A 16,847-nucleotide genomic window follows, 5' to 3' on the forward strand; every position below is an offset into this window, starting at 1 on the left:
GGTCCGAAAGGCAGAAGCGCTTGGGCGCATGCGCACACCTAAATGTTGCCAATCGAGCGGAGACCACTGCGCGGAACCCAAGGGATAGTTGAGGGGCCATCGAGTAACGGCGGAGTTAACTGGCGCAAAATTCTCCCAGTGAGTTACAAGAGGCGGGGAAAAGGATGGAGGCGCGGATCTCCCTTGGCTAAAGCGACAGTTCGCTACGGGAGCACGCCCCTCTAGGTCCGCCCTTTTTAGCGATGGACCTGAAACGTCATGTGCTACCTCTACTTCCAGGTCAGAGCTCAGACTTAAGATTGTAGAGAGCGACCCTCCAAGAACAGGCAGGAATAGTCGAAGTAGGATAGCGTCGTTTTTCTTAAAGTGACAGGCTCAAGGCAATTGGGGTCAATCCAGCGGTTACGAAGGCTGTTTAGCTATTCTGAATCCAATCACTGAGCAAATTTCTTGACCGCAGTTTCAGGTGTCCGCCCCTTCATGGGGAAGAGGCATGAATAAGTGGATTGTTTCCCAGGTGAGGGAAAGAGGAGAGCCTTAGACAACTCGTTCCAAGAGCTCGAGGTGCAGCCAGTTCCGTCCTCCTTGTCTTACCCACCCCCATCCCACTAGCTCTGCAAAGCTGAGCTTCTGGCCCCAGTTTCAGATACGAAGAGAATGAGGCGCAGAGAGGATGGGTCACACAGCCCTGCAACTTCGGAGCCAAGACCATACTCGGGTTTGCCTCTCTCCCAAGCCCGGTTCTTTGCCCCAATTTTGCTGATGCGGATGTAGAGAGTGGGGATGGCCCGTCCTTAGTAGAAACCAACTTGGACCCTAAACCTGCTGTCATGGGGGGTCGGGGCTACCCTTCCCCACCTTCTGCCTCTCATTGCCCGCCTACCCGGGAACTCCCAGGCCCAGTCGCCCCGCAGCCTCTGGGAGGGGAGCGGTGCTACCCGCCCGCGTCATCTGATGCTGTTTCCTGCAGGAGGGAGAACAGCGGAAAAAAGTGAAACTCCACCCTCCACCTCTGCCTCCCGCCCCCGGGGCCAAAGTACAAAGGGAGGAGGAAGAAGGGAACGGGGTTGGAGCCATCGGGTTGAGAGAGCCCAGCCGGGAAGAGGCAGCTTGGCCCAGCTAGAGACACTCCAGCCACCCGCTGCGCAGAGAGACCCAACCGGAGTCCAGGCGCTGCCCCTTGCTGGCCCCACCTTACACTTGGCGGGTGCCGGAGCTAGACTCCCAGGACTGCTCCAGACTGAGGGACGCCCGGGCCCCTCTGTGCCAGCCATGGTGAGACGCCGGAGGCCCCAGGGGCCCACCCCCCGAGCCTGACCACACTGCCCTGGGTCGCCTTCCTCCGGAAGCCCGAGATGCGGGGGGCCGGGAGGCGACACTCCTGGCTCCCCAGAGAGGCGTGGGTCTGGGGCTGAGGGCCAGGGCCCGGATGCCCAGGTTCCGGGACTAGGGCCTCGGCAGTCAGCAAGGGTGGGGACCAGGGGCACCCAGGGAAGGTCCCCCACACCCACCAACGCCAGCTCCCAGCCATGGAGCCCTTAAAGAACCTCTTCCTCAAGAGCCCGCTGGGGTCGTGGAACAGCGGTGGCAGTGGGGGCAGTGGGGGCGGCGGCGGAGGTTGGCCAGAGGGATCCCCGAAGGCGGCAGCTTATGCCAACCCTGTGTGGACAGCCCTGTTTGACTACGAGCCCAATGGGCAGGACGAGCTGGCCCTGCGGAAGGGCGACCGTGTGGAGGTGCTGTCCCGGGATGCAGCTATCTCAGGCGATGAGGGCTGGTGGGCCGGCCAGGTGGGAGGCCAGGTGGGCATCTTTCCATCCAACTATGTGTCTCGGGGCGGCGGTCCACCCCCCTGCGAGATGGCCAGCTTCCAGGAGCTGCGGCTGGAGGAGGTGATCGGCATCGGTGGCTTCGGCAAGGTCTACCGCGGCAGCTGGCGAGGCGAGCTGGTGGCTGTGAAGGCAGCTCGCCAGGACCCCGATGAGGACATCAGCGTGACAGCCGAGAGTGTGCGACAGGAGGCCCGGCTTTTCGCCATGCTGGCACACCCCAACATCATTGCCCTCAAGGCCGTGTGCCTGGAGGAGCCCAATCTGTGCCTGGTGATGGAGTACGCTGCTGGCGGGCCCCTCAGCCGTGCCCTGGCTGGGCGGCGTGTGCCCCCCCATGTGCTCGTCAACTGGGCCGTGCAAATTGCCCGTGGGATGCACTACCTGCACTGCGAGGCCCTGGTGCCTGTCATCCACCGAGACCTCAAGTCCAACAACAGTGAGTTTTGGGGAGCATGGGTGGAGGGTGGCATGGCCCAAGCACACACCTACTGCCAACTCTCAGCTGAGCCTACCTGGGGATCTACTAGAAGCAGGAGTTCCTCCCCTAGGGGAAACTCAGTTGACCAGGGGTGCCCATGGGCTCACACTAGCCCCAAAGCAGGAGTCCCAGGCACGCAACAGAGTCCTTCATGCCCCATCCCCAGAAGGAGTCCTTGACCCCAGCTCACAGCTGCCAAGTTAAAAAAATTGGAATCTCTCACGTGGACCATAAGCAACTTGCCTAACCGTGGCCACTACCTCAAGGAAGGAGAGTGCTGGATGCTGGCACCCCCTCATCTTCAGGGAACTCCCCTGAAGTTCACCATTGTCCTGTTGGTGCCTCCTCCCCCCTCCACTTGTGGTGGGCAGCTCCTCCAGAACAGAAATCTCAAAGGGGGAAAAACCACCCCCTTCCCCTGCCCCGTGGTGGTCAAAGCTGGGGCCAGGGATGGAATTCTGGCCCCACCCCTCCCCCCCTGGCTGCATGATCTCTAGCTGGTTATTTCAACTCAGAACCTCGATTTCAGACTCTGTAAAAAGGGAGTGATCGGGAGGGTGAAACGGCTTAACAGGCTGGGCATCCGATGCCCGGCACACAGTGGGTCCTCAGCCATGGGTGTGGATGTTTGAAGGCTGGATCAACAAGAGGGCTTTGCCTGGAATCAGCACTTGGGAGTGGGCGTGACGGGGCTAAGAAAGACTCAAGCGGTAAGGCACTCCATCTCCAGCCATTTCAGGTCCTACACACTGCCCAGCATGGGCCCAAGACAAGCAAGTGACAGGTTTGGAGGGCTTTCTGAAACAGACGAGCTTCACACCAAGCCCAAAGCAGGGAGTGTTCAGAAAGATACCCAGTTGGATGCAGGGCCTGACAAGAGCAAAGGCAAGGAGGCAGGACCCAGCACGGTAGTGGGGACCTGGGCTGGGCCTGCTGGGGCCTGAGGTGCAGCTGTAGAGCAAAAGGAAAGGCCGGTGAGGTCAGTGGAGAGGCACGGGTGGCTCTTGGAGGGGTGAGCATGGATATTTTGAGCCTCCTGGCCTGGGCTGAGCATGGGTAAGAGGCTTGTGGGGAGCAGAACACCAGGGCCCAGTGATATCCAAGTCCTTGCCAGGGCCAGAGGGGCCACCCCACCCACTCCTCTCATCCACAGTAGGGGGCAGATCCCACCTCTCAGCCTCCCTCCTGGGCCCTAACCATCTAGGGACCCCCACTCCCTGCCCCAGCCTGAGGGGGATTCCCCGAAGGCCTGGGGGGAGGGGACTCCCGTCTTCTGTTTTTCCTCCAGTTTTCTTTCCAGAAAAAATGGAACAATAGCCCAGGCTCCTGCTCCCCACCCTCCCCACCGCTTCCTGCGTTTCCTGCTGCCCCTGAGCCAGCTTCCTGCCCCTGCTCCAGCCTCTGCTCTCTCCCCAGCCCAGCTGCCTGCAGGGGAGGAAAGAGCTGGGGGTAGGGGGTTTGTGGGAGAGGAAGGAGCCAGGGATTGCACCCCTACTGCCCCCCAGTTCCCTCCCAGAGTCTGGTGGTGGTGAAGGGCAGGCAGGGTGCCCTTAGCCTCGCTGAGCCTGGCCTCCCACCTCGCAGACCCCAGTCCTAGGCCCAGGCTGCTGTCTGCGGCATTGGGGGGGGGGAGTCCCTGGGATGGGGGGGGCGCAGGCAGGAAACAATGGCGTGATTTTCCTGGACAATGGGGGCCTTGTGAGGAAGCCTGGCAGGGAGAGGAGGGGGAATTCTCTAGGCCCACGAGTCACAGGACTGACCAGCCAGCCCAGCCTGGGCCTGACCTCCCCCAATTCTCCACCAAAGGACCCCCCGCCCCCCCATTGGAGACCTGAGCCAGGCCTCCCAGAAAGGAGAAGTAGGGACCATGGGAGGGAAGCGGAAGAGGAGTAAGCTGCCTAGGCCACTCCCAAGCTTCACAGAGGCAGCCCAGGAAGGGGGCTGGGGACCAGGTCCCTTTCAGAGGCCAGGGAGCCCTAAGGGGATGCTGGGAGGGGGATCTCTAGCCCCTTCTCCTCTGAGTGACCCCTGACCGCCCCATCCCCAAGGTCTACATCAGACACCAGAAGAGCAACTTGGGTTGGAACAAATTCAGGGCACTTGGAGAAAAGCAGGGGACACGGAGGTGAGGATAAGGCTTCACAGGTGTCAGGTCAAGCTGGGGGGTAGGAGGTGGCAGAAAGGCCACCAATAGAAAGAAGTCCTGAGACTTTGAGTGAGTTGCTGCCCCTCTCTGGACTTCAGATTACCTGACCAAAAAAGGGAGGCTGGCCTCCCAGCTTGAGATACTGGCGCAGCAGGTGTTTCACCAGTCTGTGAGGTACCACAAGTGGCTAGAGACCCGACTGAGAAGCAGCCATCAAGAGGATGGGTGGGTCCTGGCACCAGAGGAGGCGGGAGTCCCTCTCCAGCCCCAGTACATGGATCCCTTTGCCTGGTCCCTCTCCAGCTACCTGCCCCAGCCTGCTGCGGTTCTTCTCTGGAATGAACTTTCGCAGAGCTTACTGAATGGTCCAGTTCTGAGTCTTCAGCAGCCGGGCCGGAGGCTGTTGTGAAGCTGGAAGTAAGATGTGATAGAGGTTGGAGGAGAAAGTCAATCTGAGAGAGATTAGCAGCAGAATCTTTAGGTCAACTGTCAGATCCTGTGCTAAAGCTTTAAAAAGCGTGATCTCGCTGGACTTGCCTGGTGGTCCAGTGGTTAAGACTCTGCGCTACCTCTCTACAGGTGGCACGGGTTCCATCCCTGGTTGGGGAACTAGGTTCCCACATGCCGCTTGGTGCCGCCAAAAAAAAAAAAAGTGATCTTGTTTAATACTCATGATGACCCTCTGAGGTGGGTTTTGTCGTCATGCTCAGCTTTAACTGTTCAGTACTCAGCCCCAGTTTGGCTAAGAGGAGAGGGTAGACTGCAGGATCATTCTCTGAATTTTGAGAAATTGTGGGAAGATTTGCCAGGCACGGTGGAAGGATGAAGATGGTTGTTGAGGACATCAGGTAGGGCAGCTGATGGGCAGCTGGATCGACTTCTGAACTGGAGCTCCAAATGTGGGAGATGCCAATGAGGAGTGGGCAGCTGGCACCTGGGAGAGTCCAGGACAGCCTGGGGGCAGTGGGCCAAGGTCAAGGGGAGGCCAGGCTCTGAGGAACGCCAGCATTGAAAAGGCTAAGGGTGGGGAGGCCCTGAAGGAAACAGCAAAAGCAGCCAGAGGTCCTGGGAGCCAAGGACAGCAGGGAGGGGTTGAGCAGCAGTGCCAGATGCCCCCATGAGGCCCAGAGAGCTCGGCCAGCAGCAGGATCAGGAGTTGTGGCTTTAGACCTAGAAAAGTGAATACCCTGCTTCTGTCACCTCCTCTGAGAAGTCTTCCCTGACTCGCCGGGCTGTATTAGGTGCCCGTGTCCCCCACTATGGTGCTGTCACTCTGGGCAGGATTGCTGGGAGGTGTGCCCTGAAAGGACGTGTGTTCAGAAATGTCATTGGCTTGGATGTCACTTCTCTACAATGCAGTTGGCTATAACCAGAAAAGTAGAGAGACCTCTTCAGAACCTTGAAAATTCTATGATATTTTCCTCTTTTTATTCCTCTAAAACTTCTCTCCTTTGAGCCATGCTTTTCCTGGTGAGAGATTTGCAAGCTGCTGCTTCTCCTCTCTGTACAGAATATGGTGGCCCCATTTGGGACAAAGCCATGAGCCCTTACCATGTCTATCCACTACTACATTTGTCCCAAACTCCTTTCTAGCCAAGAACCACCACTTTCTTAGACCCCTTTCTCTCTCTTCACATCCAGCTGCATCAGTGGATATCTTTTGGAATCTTTCCCCTGGGAGCGGCTGCGCTAGCCACAGTGGGACATGGACACCAGGGGTCTGTAATGCCTGCTGGGCCTCCTTTCTCACCAGGGGGTTCCCTCCTGCGCCCCACCCCGAGGCAGGTTCTGATTCACACTCCTGCCTCAGCAAAATGACAAGACACAGGTTTCTCTTGAAATCAAAGTTACAAATGCTGAGAGGCTGCCATATTGCCCACTTCTTTCTTTTCTTTTTTTTTTTTTTTTTTTTGGCCACACCGTGGCATGTGGAATGTTAGTTCCCCAACCAGGGATTGAAGCGTGGAGTCTTAACCACTGGACCACCAGGAAGGTCCCCATATTGCCCATTTCTATTCCGTGCAGCGTTAGGAGAAAGTTAGAGCACTGGCTTTGGAACCACACAGACCAGGTCGTGGCATCTGCTTTATTTGCATATGCCCTTGGTTAACTCAAATTATTGCTCAGTTTCTTCTTCTGCAAAATGGGGATAATGATGTCTACCTCATAGATTTTTTTTTTTTTTTTGTGAGTGCTAATGCTGAGTGTAAAATGCCTGGCCTCTAGTAACCCCTTGGTAAATGTTTCCCAGCATTGTGCTTATTGTCTGATTCTACCCCAACCCCAGCTGTGAGCTCTCCAGGGCAAGATTGAGACCAGTTCACCTCGGTGCCCCCAGTACCCAGCGAGGATGTCTGTCAGATGACAGTTTGCTCCCAGCTCCTCCCTTGTCCCCACCACCTGAGCCTGGAGCACCACAGCCCTTCCTCTCTTCCCCAGTTCTGCTGCTGCAGCCCATTGAAGGTGACGACATGGAGCACAAGACCCTGAAGATCACTGACTTCGGCCTGGCCCGCGAGTGGCACAAAACCACGCAAATGAGTGCTGCGGGCACCTATGCCTGGATGGCTCCCGAGGTTATCAAGGCCTCCACCTTCTCTAAGGGCAGCGATGTCTGGAGGTGCGACTGGGTGGAGGCTGGACAGATATGGGGCTGCAGAGGGCAGAGGTGGCTGCCAAAATCTAGGGCTGGGCAGACAAGCAGAGCCCAGAGGGAGGGACACAGACCACTGAGCTCTTGGTTGCCTTGGGATGAAATGGCAACGAATAAGTAGAGGAGGGGACATAGACCCTTTGTCTCACCCACAGTTTTGGGGTGCTTCTGTGGGAACTGCTGACTGGGGAGGTGCCCTACCGTGGCATCGACTGCCTTGCTGTAGCCTATGGAGTGGCCGTTAACAAGCTCACACTGCCCATACCATCCACCTGCCCCGAGCCCTTCGCACAACTCATGGCCGGTAAGGGGATGGGGCAGGAGGGTGAGGGGCAGAGCTCCTTGGCCCAGGACATATCCACTCACAGACCCCTTCTTACCCTGTCCCCCCTCCACTCCGTTTCCCCAGATTGCTGGGCGCAGGATCCCCACCGCAGGCCCGACTTCGCCTCCATCCTTCAGCAGTTGGAGGCACTAGAGGCGCAGGTCCTGCGGGAAATGCCGCGGGACTCCTTCCATTCCATGCAGGAAGGCTGGAAGCGCGAGATCCAAGGCCTCTTTGACGAGCTGCGGGCCAAAGAAAAGGTGGGAGGAGTCGGGGTCCCAGGGTTGGAAGGGGACGCGGGGAAGGAATGTCTCCCCCGTTTCCATGGGGCAGAAGGTGGGGGTGAGCGTCTGAGATCGTACCCGACTGACTCCACCGCCTCCATTGTCCCGGGCACAGGAACTACTGAGCCGCGAGGAGGAGCTGACCCGCGCGGCGCGTGAGCAGCGGTCACAGGCAGAACAGCTGCGGCGGCGCGAGCACCTGCTGGCTCAGTGGGAGCTGGAGGTGTTCGAGCGCGAGTTGACGCTTCTATTGCAGCAAGTTGATCGCGAACGGCCGCACGTTCGCCGCCGCCGCGGAACCTTCAAGCGCAGCAAACTCCGCGCGCGCGACGGCGGCGAGCGCATCAGCATGCCGCTCGGTAAGGGGCGGGTCCCAGCACGCTGCCTGCCATTGGCTTCGTGGGCGGAGGGGTGGGGTCAGGCGGGTGTGCTGGCCACACCGGGATTGGTCTCGGGCGTTGGTGGGTGGGCCTGTGAGCTGAAGCTGGAAGGGGTGGGGCCAGGAGTGTGTTTTCTTTTGTGGGCGGGTTCTGGCGGGAATATTTGCATGTCGGCCTGGGAGTGGCTACGGCCGGGAAGGGGCGGGGCTCATGAAAGTTCTGAGAAAGCCGAGGGAGTGGGGCGGGCCGCCTCCGGGGAATTTCCGACTCCGCTGCTCTTCCCCGGGTAGAGGTTTGCTTTCCTTACCGAGAGCGTGGGGCCCAGAAAGGCAGTGAGGCCGACCCCAGTCACCCAGCCACTGTGCCAGGCCCGGTTCCAGCACTGCCTGCGTGGCCTGGGAGCTGCCGAGGGGCCCTGCGGGTTAGGATCCAGTCTCTCCTTCACCACAAACCTGCACCCTGCTTCCCTCCCAACCCCAGACTTCAAACACCGCATCACCGTGCAGGCCTCTCCCGGCCTGGACAGGAGGAGAAACGTCTTCGAGGTCGGGGCTGGGGACTCGCCCACCTTCCCCCGGTTCCGGGCCATCCAGTGTAAGAAACTTCGACTTCCCTTGCCCATGCCCTTACCCCCAGACCTTATCCTTTTGTCAGTCAAACCTTATCCTTGGAAGTGGATCCCACACACTGTCTCCTCCTCTTCCCCCCTGCTCCCAGGCTCCCTCCCCTATCCGTCTAAACTGGTACCTCTACGTTCCCTAAGCAACATGCATTTTACAACTTTTTTCAGTCTAGCAATTGTATGACACTATGTCCCATTCATTTTCCTAAACACTTTGCTAATATTAACTTAATTCCTCACGAAGACCCTGTGAGGTAGATGTCCTTGTTATTATATAAGTTTTACTGATGAGAAAAGTGAGAAAAGTAACTGCCTAATGCTGCACAGCTAGTAAGTGGCAGAGTCAGAATTCAAACCCATGCAGTTTGCTGCAGTGGCTGTACTAACTACTAAGCAGCAAATGCCGGGTGAAGAAGGACTAGATGAGATGCCTCACTGCCAGTCCCAGGACCGCACACCACCTACCCCGCCCCAGTTCTGTTCAGATTCTCCGTGGCCCAAAGCTCACCCTGGGAATGGGATGGGGCCCAGCCTGACCCACCCCCCACCCCCATCCTCCAAGAAGTTGCCCCTGGAGCTCGATTCTCATGATGGGAGGACAAGGATCAAGGTTTTTGACCTCAGCTCAGACTCCTTCCATCCCCCCCTCCCCCTGCCCACCACAGTGGAGCCTGCAGAACCAGGCCAGGCATGGGGCCGACAGTCCCCAAGACGTCTAGAGGACTCAAGCAATGGAGAGCGGCGAGCATGCTGGGCCTGGGGTCCCAGTTCCCCCAAGCCCGGAGAAGCCCAGAACGGGAGGTGAGTGCCTGAGTGCCACCCACCGAGTGTCTTCTGCCTCCCAACAGTCCCGAGATTCACGAAGCACAACTCCCCTCTCGTCCCCTCACCAGGAGAAGGTCCCGCATGGACGAAGCCACGTGGTACCTGGATTCAGATGACTCATCCCCCTTAGGATCTCCTTCCACACCCCCCATGCTCAATGGTGAGTGGCCTTGTCTCCCCGCAGCAGACTGTTGCTGCACTCCTGTGGGTACTATGGGGAGGCTACAAGAAGCCAGCCTTCAAGGCAGGCCATTCCTAGAACCCAGGTCTGACCCATCAGCCCACAACTGAGCTGGATCCAGCCTAGGCCTCAGGGACCCTATTCAGGGCTGGCCTGCAAGAGGACTCTCCCCTGGCCCTGTGGCAGCTGCTGTGCCCTCAGCAAGCTCTAGGGAAGACAGGAAAACAGGGAACGGTGCCCCCCATTTGGGACCCAGGGGAAGCTGGGCCGAGAGAAGAGAAGGAAACTGTGTATGTGGGGTGGAGCTAGACAAGTGGCTGCTACACTGTGCTTCTCAGAGGCCCTTCTGGGGAGCCTGTAGGTGGAGAAGAGGATAAGAAATCTGAACGGGTGGTGATCTAGGGCCAACTCACTGCATCTGGGGCAGTTCTGGACTTTTCTGTTTTCCGTAATGGCAATAGCACTGTGTGTCAGGCATTCAATCCAAGCAACAATCTCATGAGGGATTATTATACCCATTTGAGAGATGAGAAAACAGAGGCTCTGCGAGGTAAAGTAATCTGCCTAAATCCCCCAGCTAAGGATTTGAACCCAGGGAGACTTTGACTCTCATGCTCGTAGTGAGCTTTCCCAGAAACTTTCACTTGAAGAAAGGGTTTCTCACATACAAACTACTTGGGAAGCTAGGGGGTTAGCAGAAACCGGGGCTCCTGTGTCAGAGGGACAAGGGCTCAGCTCAGCACTGCCCAGAATTGGCAGGGACTAGAAAGTTGCAGCCTCCCTTGCCTGTGGGTCCCTTTAGAGCCCCCAGCTGTACCTGCTTCTCACAGCCAGAATATAGGACCTGGCTTAGGTGTTATCAGACCAGAGTCCTATTCAGCAAACAAGTTAGACTCACTCCTCTCACCCCACCCAGCGCGTCACATCCGCCATTACCTGAGCTACATTTCACAGTAATAACAATAGCAAACGTTTATTGGGTCCTTCCTATGTGCCATTTTATAGAGGAGGAAACTGAGGCACAGAGAGGTTAAGTGGTTTGAAATAGCGCATACAGCAGAACAGGGATTTGAGCCCAGGTCTGACTCCAGAGGCAGGGCCCTGCGGCCCCGTCTGCCACACCATTTTCTGCTCCAGCAGTTCCATTGCCCCAAGCTAGCTGTGCTGCAGGCACTGAACTGAGAATTGGAAGGCCAAGGGGGCTGCTTGGAGTTACCTGCTCTAGAACGTCCCAGGCCAGAAGGGTCAATGGAGAACTTGAGGTCCTGTCAACCTGGGTGTGTAGTCTGAAGGAGCCCCTGACCATATTCTGCAGATCCATTTGGCTTTACCCTCCCTGAGCTCCCAGGAGCAGGGACACAACGGCCTGGACCCCATCTTTCTCCGGCTTGCCCTCTTACCTAAAAGGATATCACCTGTCCCAGCCCAGCTGCTGGCTGAGCACTTGGTTCCCCTCGTGCAAGCCCACCCTCCAGCCATCTTGGGCCCACCCACGAGTGCATGACCTTGATCTCCCAACCACCCACAGAGTGAAAAACCTGGCTAAGAATCAAAGACCCTGTGAGATTGTCCCAGGCATTAGCCACACCACCGGGGAGCCCCATCTCCCACCCCTTGTCCGCACCTGGGTGTTCTGGCCCCTGGGGAACTGGTTGCAACGAGTGGCAGATTGGTGGGTGCAGTCAGCCTGCACTGACAGCAAGTGCCCCATGAAGCTTGTTGCCTTGGAGCCACTAACTACCATGTGGCCGTGTCCTCTCTGTGAGGCCCCACAGAAGCGATTTCACCTTCATCTCTGGGTCAAGAATGGTTTTTCTGCTTTCTCCTTAACAACAGGGTTGCCAACTCTTACTACCAGGGAGCTTAGAAGCAAATTAAAATCCTTGCCGAGTTACCTGGGGCAAGTCGCTTACTTCTGGGACCCTCAGTTTCTCAGGATATCGGCCTCAGGAACTTCTTTCCATTCTTAGTTTGTGTGCTGACCTCCAGCTTCACTTAACTTTGTTCCATTTTTCTTGCCTGTTTTAAACATGTTTTTCCCCTGTTCTGTTTAAACTCACTGTAAATGATCAGTTTCTTCACCTGTAAAGTAGGGTAACAGCAATCACCTTACATGGTTGTCACAAGGATTATAAGAATGGACTCTTACATCAAACATGTATTGACACATATTATGAGCCAGGCATCAGTGTGCTAGAGATCAACACTGCCCTGACCTTGGGGAGGGCCTAGTCTGGTGGAAAAGCAGACTCAGAAATAAACAAGGACAGTAGGGAGTAGTAGTACGTGGTGGGGTGAGGGCTGTACAAGGCATAACATGAGCAAGAACTGCACAGGTTACAGGGGATTCTGGCAAAGCTTCTAAAAGAGGAAAAACCTCTTTTCCTCTCCATTCTACTCACTTCACTTCTGACACTAGATGCCTGGGGGTTTTCCCCGCACCGACCAATTCTGGGACACCAGCTGGGCGTCCTACAATCCAATCCAATTCTAACACTGCCTACCTGGAGTTAGTTTGTGTCAGACCCCACAGGTTAAGGGTTCAGGCCCACAGGACTGCTCCTCCCCACTTCAGACACCAGTTGTAAGTTCGGGTTGTCACCTGTGCTCCCCACCAACCAGCTATAAATCAGAGGTCCCCACAACCCCCTCCTCAGATCTGATAATTTGCTAGAACAGCTCACAAAGCTCAGGAAAGCCATTTACTTACTAGATTACCAGTTTATTAAAAAGGATACAGGTCAAGAACAACCAGATGGAAGAGATGTGTAGGGCAGAGTATGTGGGAGGACACAGAGTTTCCACGCCCTCTCCAGGCACGCTACTTTCCCAGCACCTCCACTGGTTCACCAACCCAGAAGTTCTTGGAACCCTTTGGCTGGGTTTTCATGGAGGCTTCATTACATGGACATGATTGATTGATTAAATTCTTGGCCATTGGTGATGGGATTCAATCTCCAGCTCCTCCCCTCCCCAGTGCAGGTGGAGGCTGAAAGTTCCAACCCTCTAATCACATAGTTCGTTCCCTTGGCAACCAGACCCCATCCTTAGGAGCTTTCCAAAAATGACTGCATCAATATGAACTCAGATGTGGTTAAAAGAGCTCCTTATGAATAACAAAAGGCGCTCCTTTCACCTTTATCATTCTAACACTTAGGAAATTCCAAGGGTTTGGGGAGTTCTGTACCAGGTATGAGATGAAAACAAAATGTATACTTTTTTATAAATCAGAATGTCACAGCTTCACAGAGGAGGTGACATCTCAGCTGGGTCTTGAATGGTAAATAAGGGATCCCTGAAAGCCGAGGTGGGGAAGGTGTGCTGAGCGGAGGGAATAGTGTGTGTACAGCTGTGGGGCCCACCACACCTGAGGAAGAGGAATCCTGGTCGGAACTCAGAGCGAGAGTTGAGAGCCAGGGACTCACAGGCCTGAAGCAGCAAGTGGGGTTCAGGCCTGCATCCCCTCGGTCTGTGGAGCCCAGTGCAGCCCCGGCACATAGGCCAGCAGATGTTTGTTGAATGAATGAGTGAAGCTGGAAAGGCAGGTAGGAGCCAGTTCAGGAAGGGCCTGGAAATTGATGGGGGAGTTTTTAAGCAGAGACTTGTCTTTAGCAGATTTGCATTTTAGAAGGCAGTGGCCACTGCAGGGGTGGGGTGGGGTGGGGGGATAAGAGTCAGAGAGATGGGGGGAATTCCCTGGCGGTCCCGTGGTTAGGACCCCTGTGCTCTCACTGGCAAGGGCGCAGGTTCAGTCCCTGGTCAGGGAACTAAGATCCCGCAAACCGCATGGTGTGGCCAAAAAAAAAAAAAAGAGATGGGGTAAGGGTTGTGGCTGAGGACAGGGACCCCAAGCAAAGTCCTGGTTCATAGCAGAAGCTCACTTTCCCCAGCTTTGCATTTCTTCCTCTGGACACCCAGCCCAGTGCTCCACTCCAGGCAGGCCCAAGGAAGAGAGAGAAGGCTTTGAAACCCAGACAAGGAGCTTAGACTTTCTTCTAGTGGCAGTTGAAAGCCATGGCAGGTTCTAGAGCTAAGGAGGACCTGACAAAATTGGGGTTTGTGGGAGGCCATCACAGAGTGCCCTACGTCCTCAATGACAGGTTCCCCAGACCCAGCCCAGGTGGTCTAGGATGGAGTCGGGCCAACCCTAGGCCCACAGGTTAGGACACAGATGTCCTGAAATCCAGGGCAGTGCGGGCTTAGCTGAGCCCTTAACCTCTCCAAGCCTGGGGCATGAGGATCAGACAACACAGTGCCCCTAAGTCATTCAGCTCAGGCCTGACTCAGACAACCCATCTCTCTGAGCCTCCACTTCCTCATTTCTGGAATAGGGACAGCGATGCGTGCCTCTCAGGGCTGTTGTGTACACTGGAATCGACCTGTGTGCTACCGCTGGAGGGGGGGCAGGCAAGCAGAAGGACCAGGGCTGCCCAGCCAGGAAGGAGGTGGGCACAGAGCACGGGTCCCAGGCCTGTCCCTGGACCCCTCCGGATATCCATTGAGGCGACTGAGGCCCCGATCTGGCCTCAGCTTGCTTGCTGGTGGATCCCCTGCCTTCCCTCCAGCCCACCCTCCATCTCTGGGCTTCAGGGCCCCTGGTTGCCTCCCAGGCTTTGCTGCTGCTGGTTCCTGAGACTGCGATGCCCACCCCACCCCGCCCCTTCTGAAAGGCCAGAATGTGTGTCTGCTGGGGGAGGCGCGGCGGCCTGGGAGGAGTTGGGCTGGCAGAGCAGTGGAGTCAGGGAAGCTGTCGGAGGGGAGCAGAAGTCAGTCCTTGCTCCAGGGCCGCCGAGGGGTCCGCCCGAAGTCGGCCTAACCTGTGTACCCGCCACCAGGTAACCCCCCGCGGCCGAGCCCGGAGCCCGAGGAGCCGCGGCGGCCGGGCCCGGCGGAGCGCGGCAGCGGCTCCGGGACGCCCAAGCTGATCCAGCGCGCGCTGCTGCGCGGCACCGCCCTGCTCGCCTCGCTGGGCCTCGGCCGCGACCTGCAACCCCCGGGGGGCCCGGGCCGCGAGCGCGGGGAGCCCCCGCCAACGCCCCGCGCCCCGCTGCCCACGCCGTCCCCCGCCGAGCCGCCTCCCTCCCCGCTCATCCGCTTCTCCCCCGAGATGCCAGACGCCCAGGCCTCCCCGCTGAGCCCCGACGCCCCCGGCTCGCCCGCCCCCGCGCCCCTGCTGCTGGAACTGGGTGTCCCCGCCGGCCAGCCGTCAGCCAAGAGTCCCCGGCGCGAAGAGGAGAGGCGCGGTGAGTGGCCTCTGCCTGGTGACAGAGGGAGGAGGGGCTGGTGGGGACGTGCAGGGCAGTACGGCCGGGGCCACAGCTGTCTGCTGGACCCCAGACCGCCCCCTCAGGGCGATGAGGATGCGCCGTAGGGAACTGAGTTCCCCGTTCAGCCATCCATGGGGGGTGGGGTGGGGCGGGGGCCAGGCCAGGCCAGTTGTGAGATAATAGAAATAATGAAGATGATGACGCTAGCGAGCTCCTACTGGTTGCTTACTTGTGCCAGGCACTGTTCCTAGTGCTTTACAGAGGTTGCCTCATTCAGTCATCGAAACAAGGCTGTGAACTAGGTACTCTGGTTATACCTATTTTTTAGATGAAATATCAAGGGACTCCAGGCTCCCACTAGTAAGTGGCCGAGCTGGGATCCAAGCCCAGGTCCCTCTGCTCCAGAGGACTCCTCACTCTTAACTGCTACATAGTAAACAGATGCACCACCAAGCATGAAGGGCCATGGAAGCTAGGAGTCCCGTAACTCACTGTACAGATGAGGAAACTGAGGCCCAGAGCAGGGCAGTGCCTCCTGGGGACACCCAGGAGTTGGTGACTGCCTGACCTCGGCCCCCTCCCCCTCCCTTCATAGGAAGCGCCGTCTCACCCCTACCAGGGATATCACGCTCCGCTCCTGGCACCCCAGGTACCCCACGCTCACCGCCTCTGGGCCTCATCAGTCGACCTCGGCCCTCACCCCTTCGCAGCCGCATCGACCCATGGAGCTTTGTGTCAGCCGGGCCACGGCCTTCACCCCTGCCCTCGCCACAGCCTGCGCCCCGCCGGGCACCCTGGACCTTGTTCCCAGACTCAGACCCCTTCTGGGACTCTCCACCCGCCAACCCCTTCCGAGGGGGCCCTCAGGACTGCAGGGCGCAGACCAAAGACGTGGGTGCCCAGGCCCCGTGGGCGCCAGAGGCAGGGCCCTGAGTGGGCCGGGCTGCTCCCCACGCTCCCACCGCCCTCCGGGAGCCTCAGCATACACTGGAATAGGAGCCGGGCAAGCCTCTGTGGCTGCCTTGGTTTCGCCCAGGGACCCCGCCCCCTCGGGGGGTCAGGAACACTACACTGCACAGGAAGCCTTCACACTGGACGGGGGGCCTGCACCCCTCCACACCTGCAACGTGTGGGTCCCCCGACTTACCCGCCCCACTGGGGCCCAACACTGTACCCAGCTGGTTGGGAGGACCAGAGCCTGACTCAGGGAATTGCCCCCAGGGGTGGTGCAGGGAGGAGGGGAGGTGCAGGGGAGAGGGGCCGGCCTTAGCTGTCACCAGCACTTTTGACCAAGTCCTGCTACTGTGGCCCCTGCCCCAGGGCTTCGTGCCCAGGCCCCCCTGCCCCGGGGGTCATCTGGGGCCGGGGCTCTCTGGGTGCCTTCCTGCTGCCCCGGCCAGGGTTGGGACCATGGCCTCGGGATCCAATGAAGCCAAATAAACTCCCCAAGCTGTCTCCCCAAGCACAGCCTGTCACTTTCTTGGAGGTAACCAGGGGATCCAAACCGTCACATGACCCTGGCGACCTCACGCCCTCAGCACAATGGCAGTTGGCCTGGGCCTAGGCTGGGATGCTCTGCACCACATCCCTCTCCTGGGATCAAGTCCGCTTGATCATCAGGCATTCAAGGCCCTTCTCAGCCTCCCTGGCACCCACACGCTCGGGCCTCACCCATCTTCTCCCACCCTCACCAAGCCTTTCCCACCATTTCAAGCAACTGTGTTTGCTCTGATTCTTCCTGTTGCTGGGTGGTCCCGGCTTATCCTTAAGGCCCAGCAACAACATCACCTCCCCTGGGATGCTCTCCCGGCCATGCTGCTCCCACCCCAGGCAGCTCGCTGAACTCAGGAGCCC

At 58.0% G+C, this 16,847-nt stretch overlaps 1 protein-coding gene across 4 annotated transcripts; it reads left to right on the top strand.

The window, feature by feature from the left end:
- The first annotated feature begins 1 nt into the window (after position 1).
- MAP3K11 (mitogen-activated protein kinase kinase kinase 11) lies at positions 2-16,077 on the top strand. 4 transcript variants are annotated; one of them, XM_082342079.1, is made up of 11 exons: positions 2-138; positions 971-2,268; positions 6,896-7,076; positions 7,265-7,413; positions 7,519-7,694; positions 7,834-8,077; positions 8,579-8,692; positions 9,386-9,521; positions 9,614-9,705; positions 14,562-14,969; positions 15,589-16,077. In XM_082342079.1, exons 2-11 carry the CDS (start codon positions 1,530-1,532, stop codon positions 15,924-15,926), a joined length of 2,577 nt encoding a protein of 858 aa, XP_082198205.1. In that variant the 5' UTR covers positions 2-138; positions 971-1,529; the 3' UTR covers positions 15,927-16,077. The 4 variants fall into 4 exon arrangements, with proteins under 4 accessions (XP_082198205.1, XP_082198208.1, XP_082198206.1 ...); XM_082342080.1 differs by having other exon boundaries at positions 31-718; XM_082342081.1 differs by having other exon boundaries at positions 35-138; positions 641-2,268.
- Positions 16,078-16,847: the final 770 nt, after the last annotated feature.

Source organism: Balaenoptera borealis, assembly GCF_965194805.1.
Source record: "Balaenoptera borealis genome assembly, chromosome: 11".
NCBI lineage: Eukaryota > Metazoa > Chordata > Mammalia > Artiodactyla > Balaenopteridae > Balaenoptera > Balaenoptera borealis.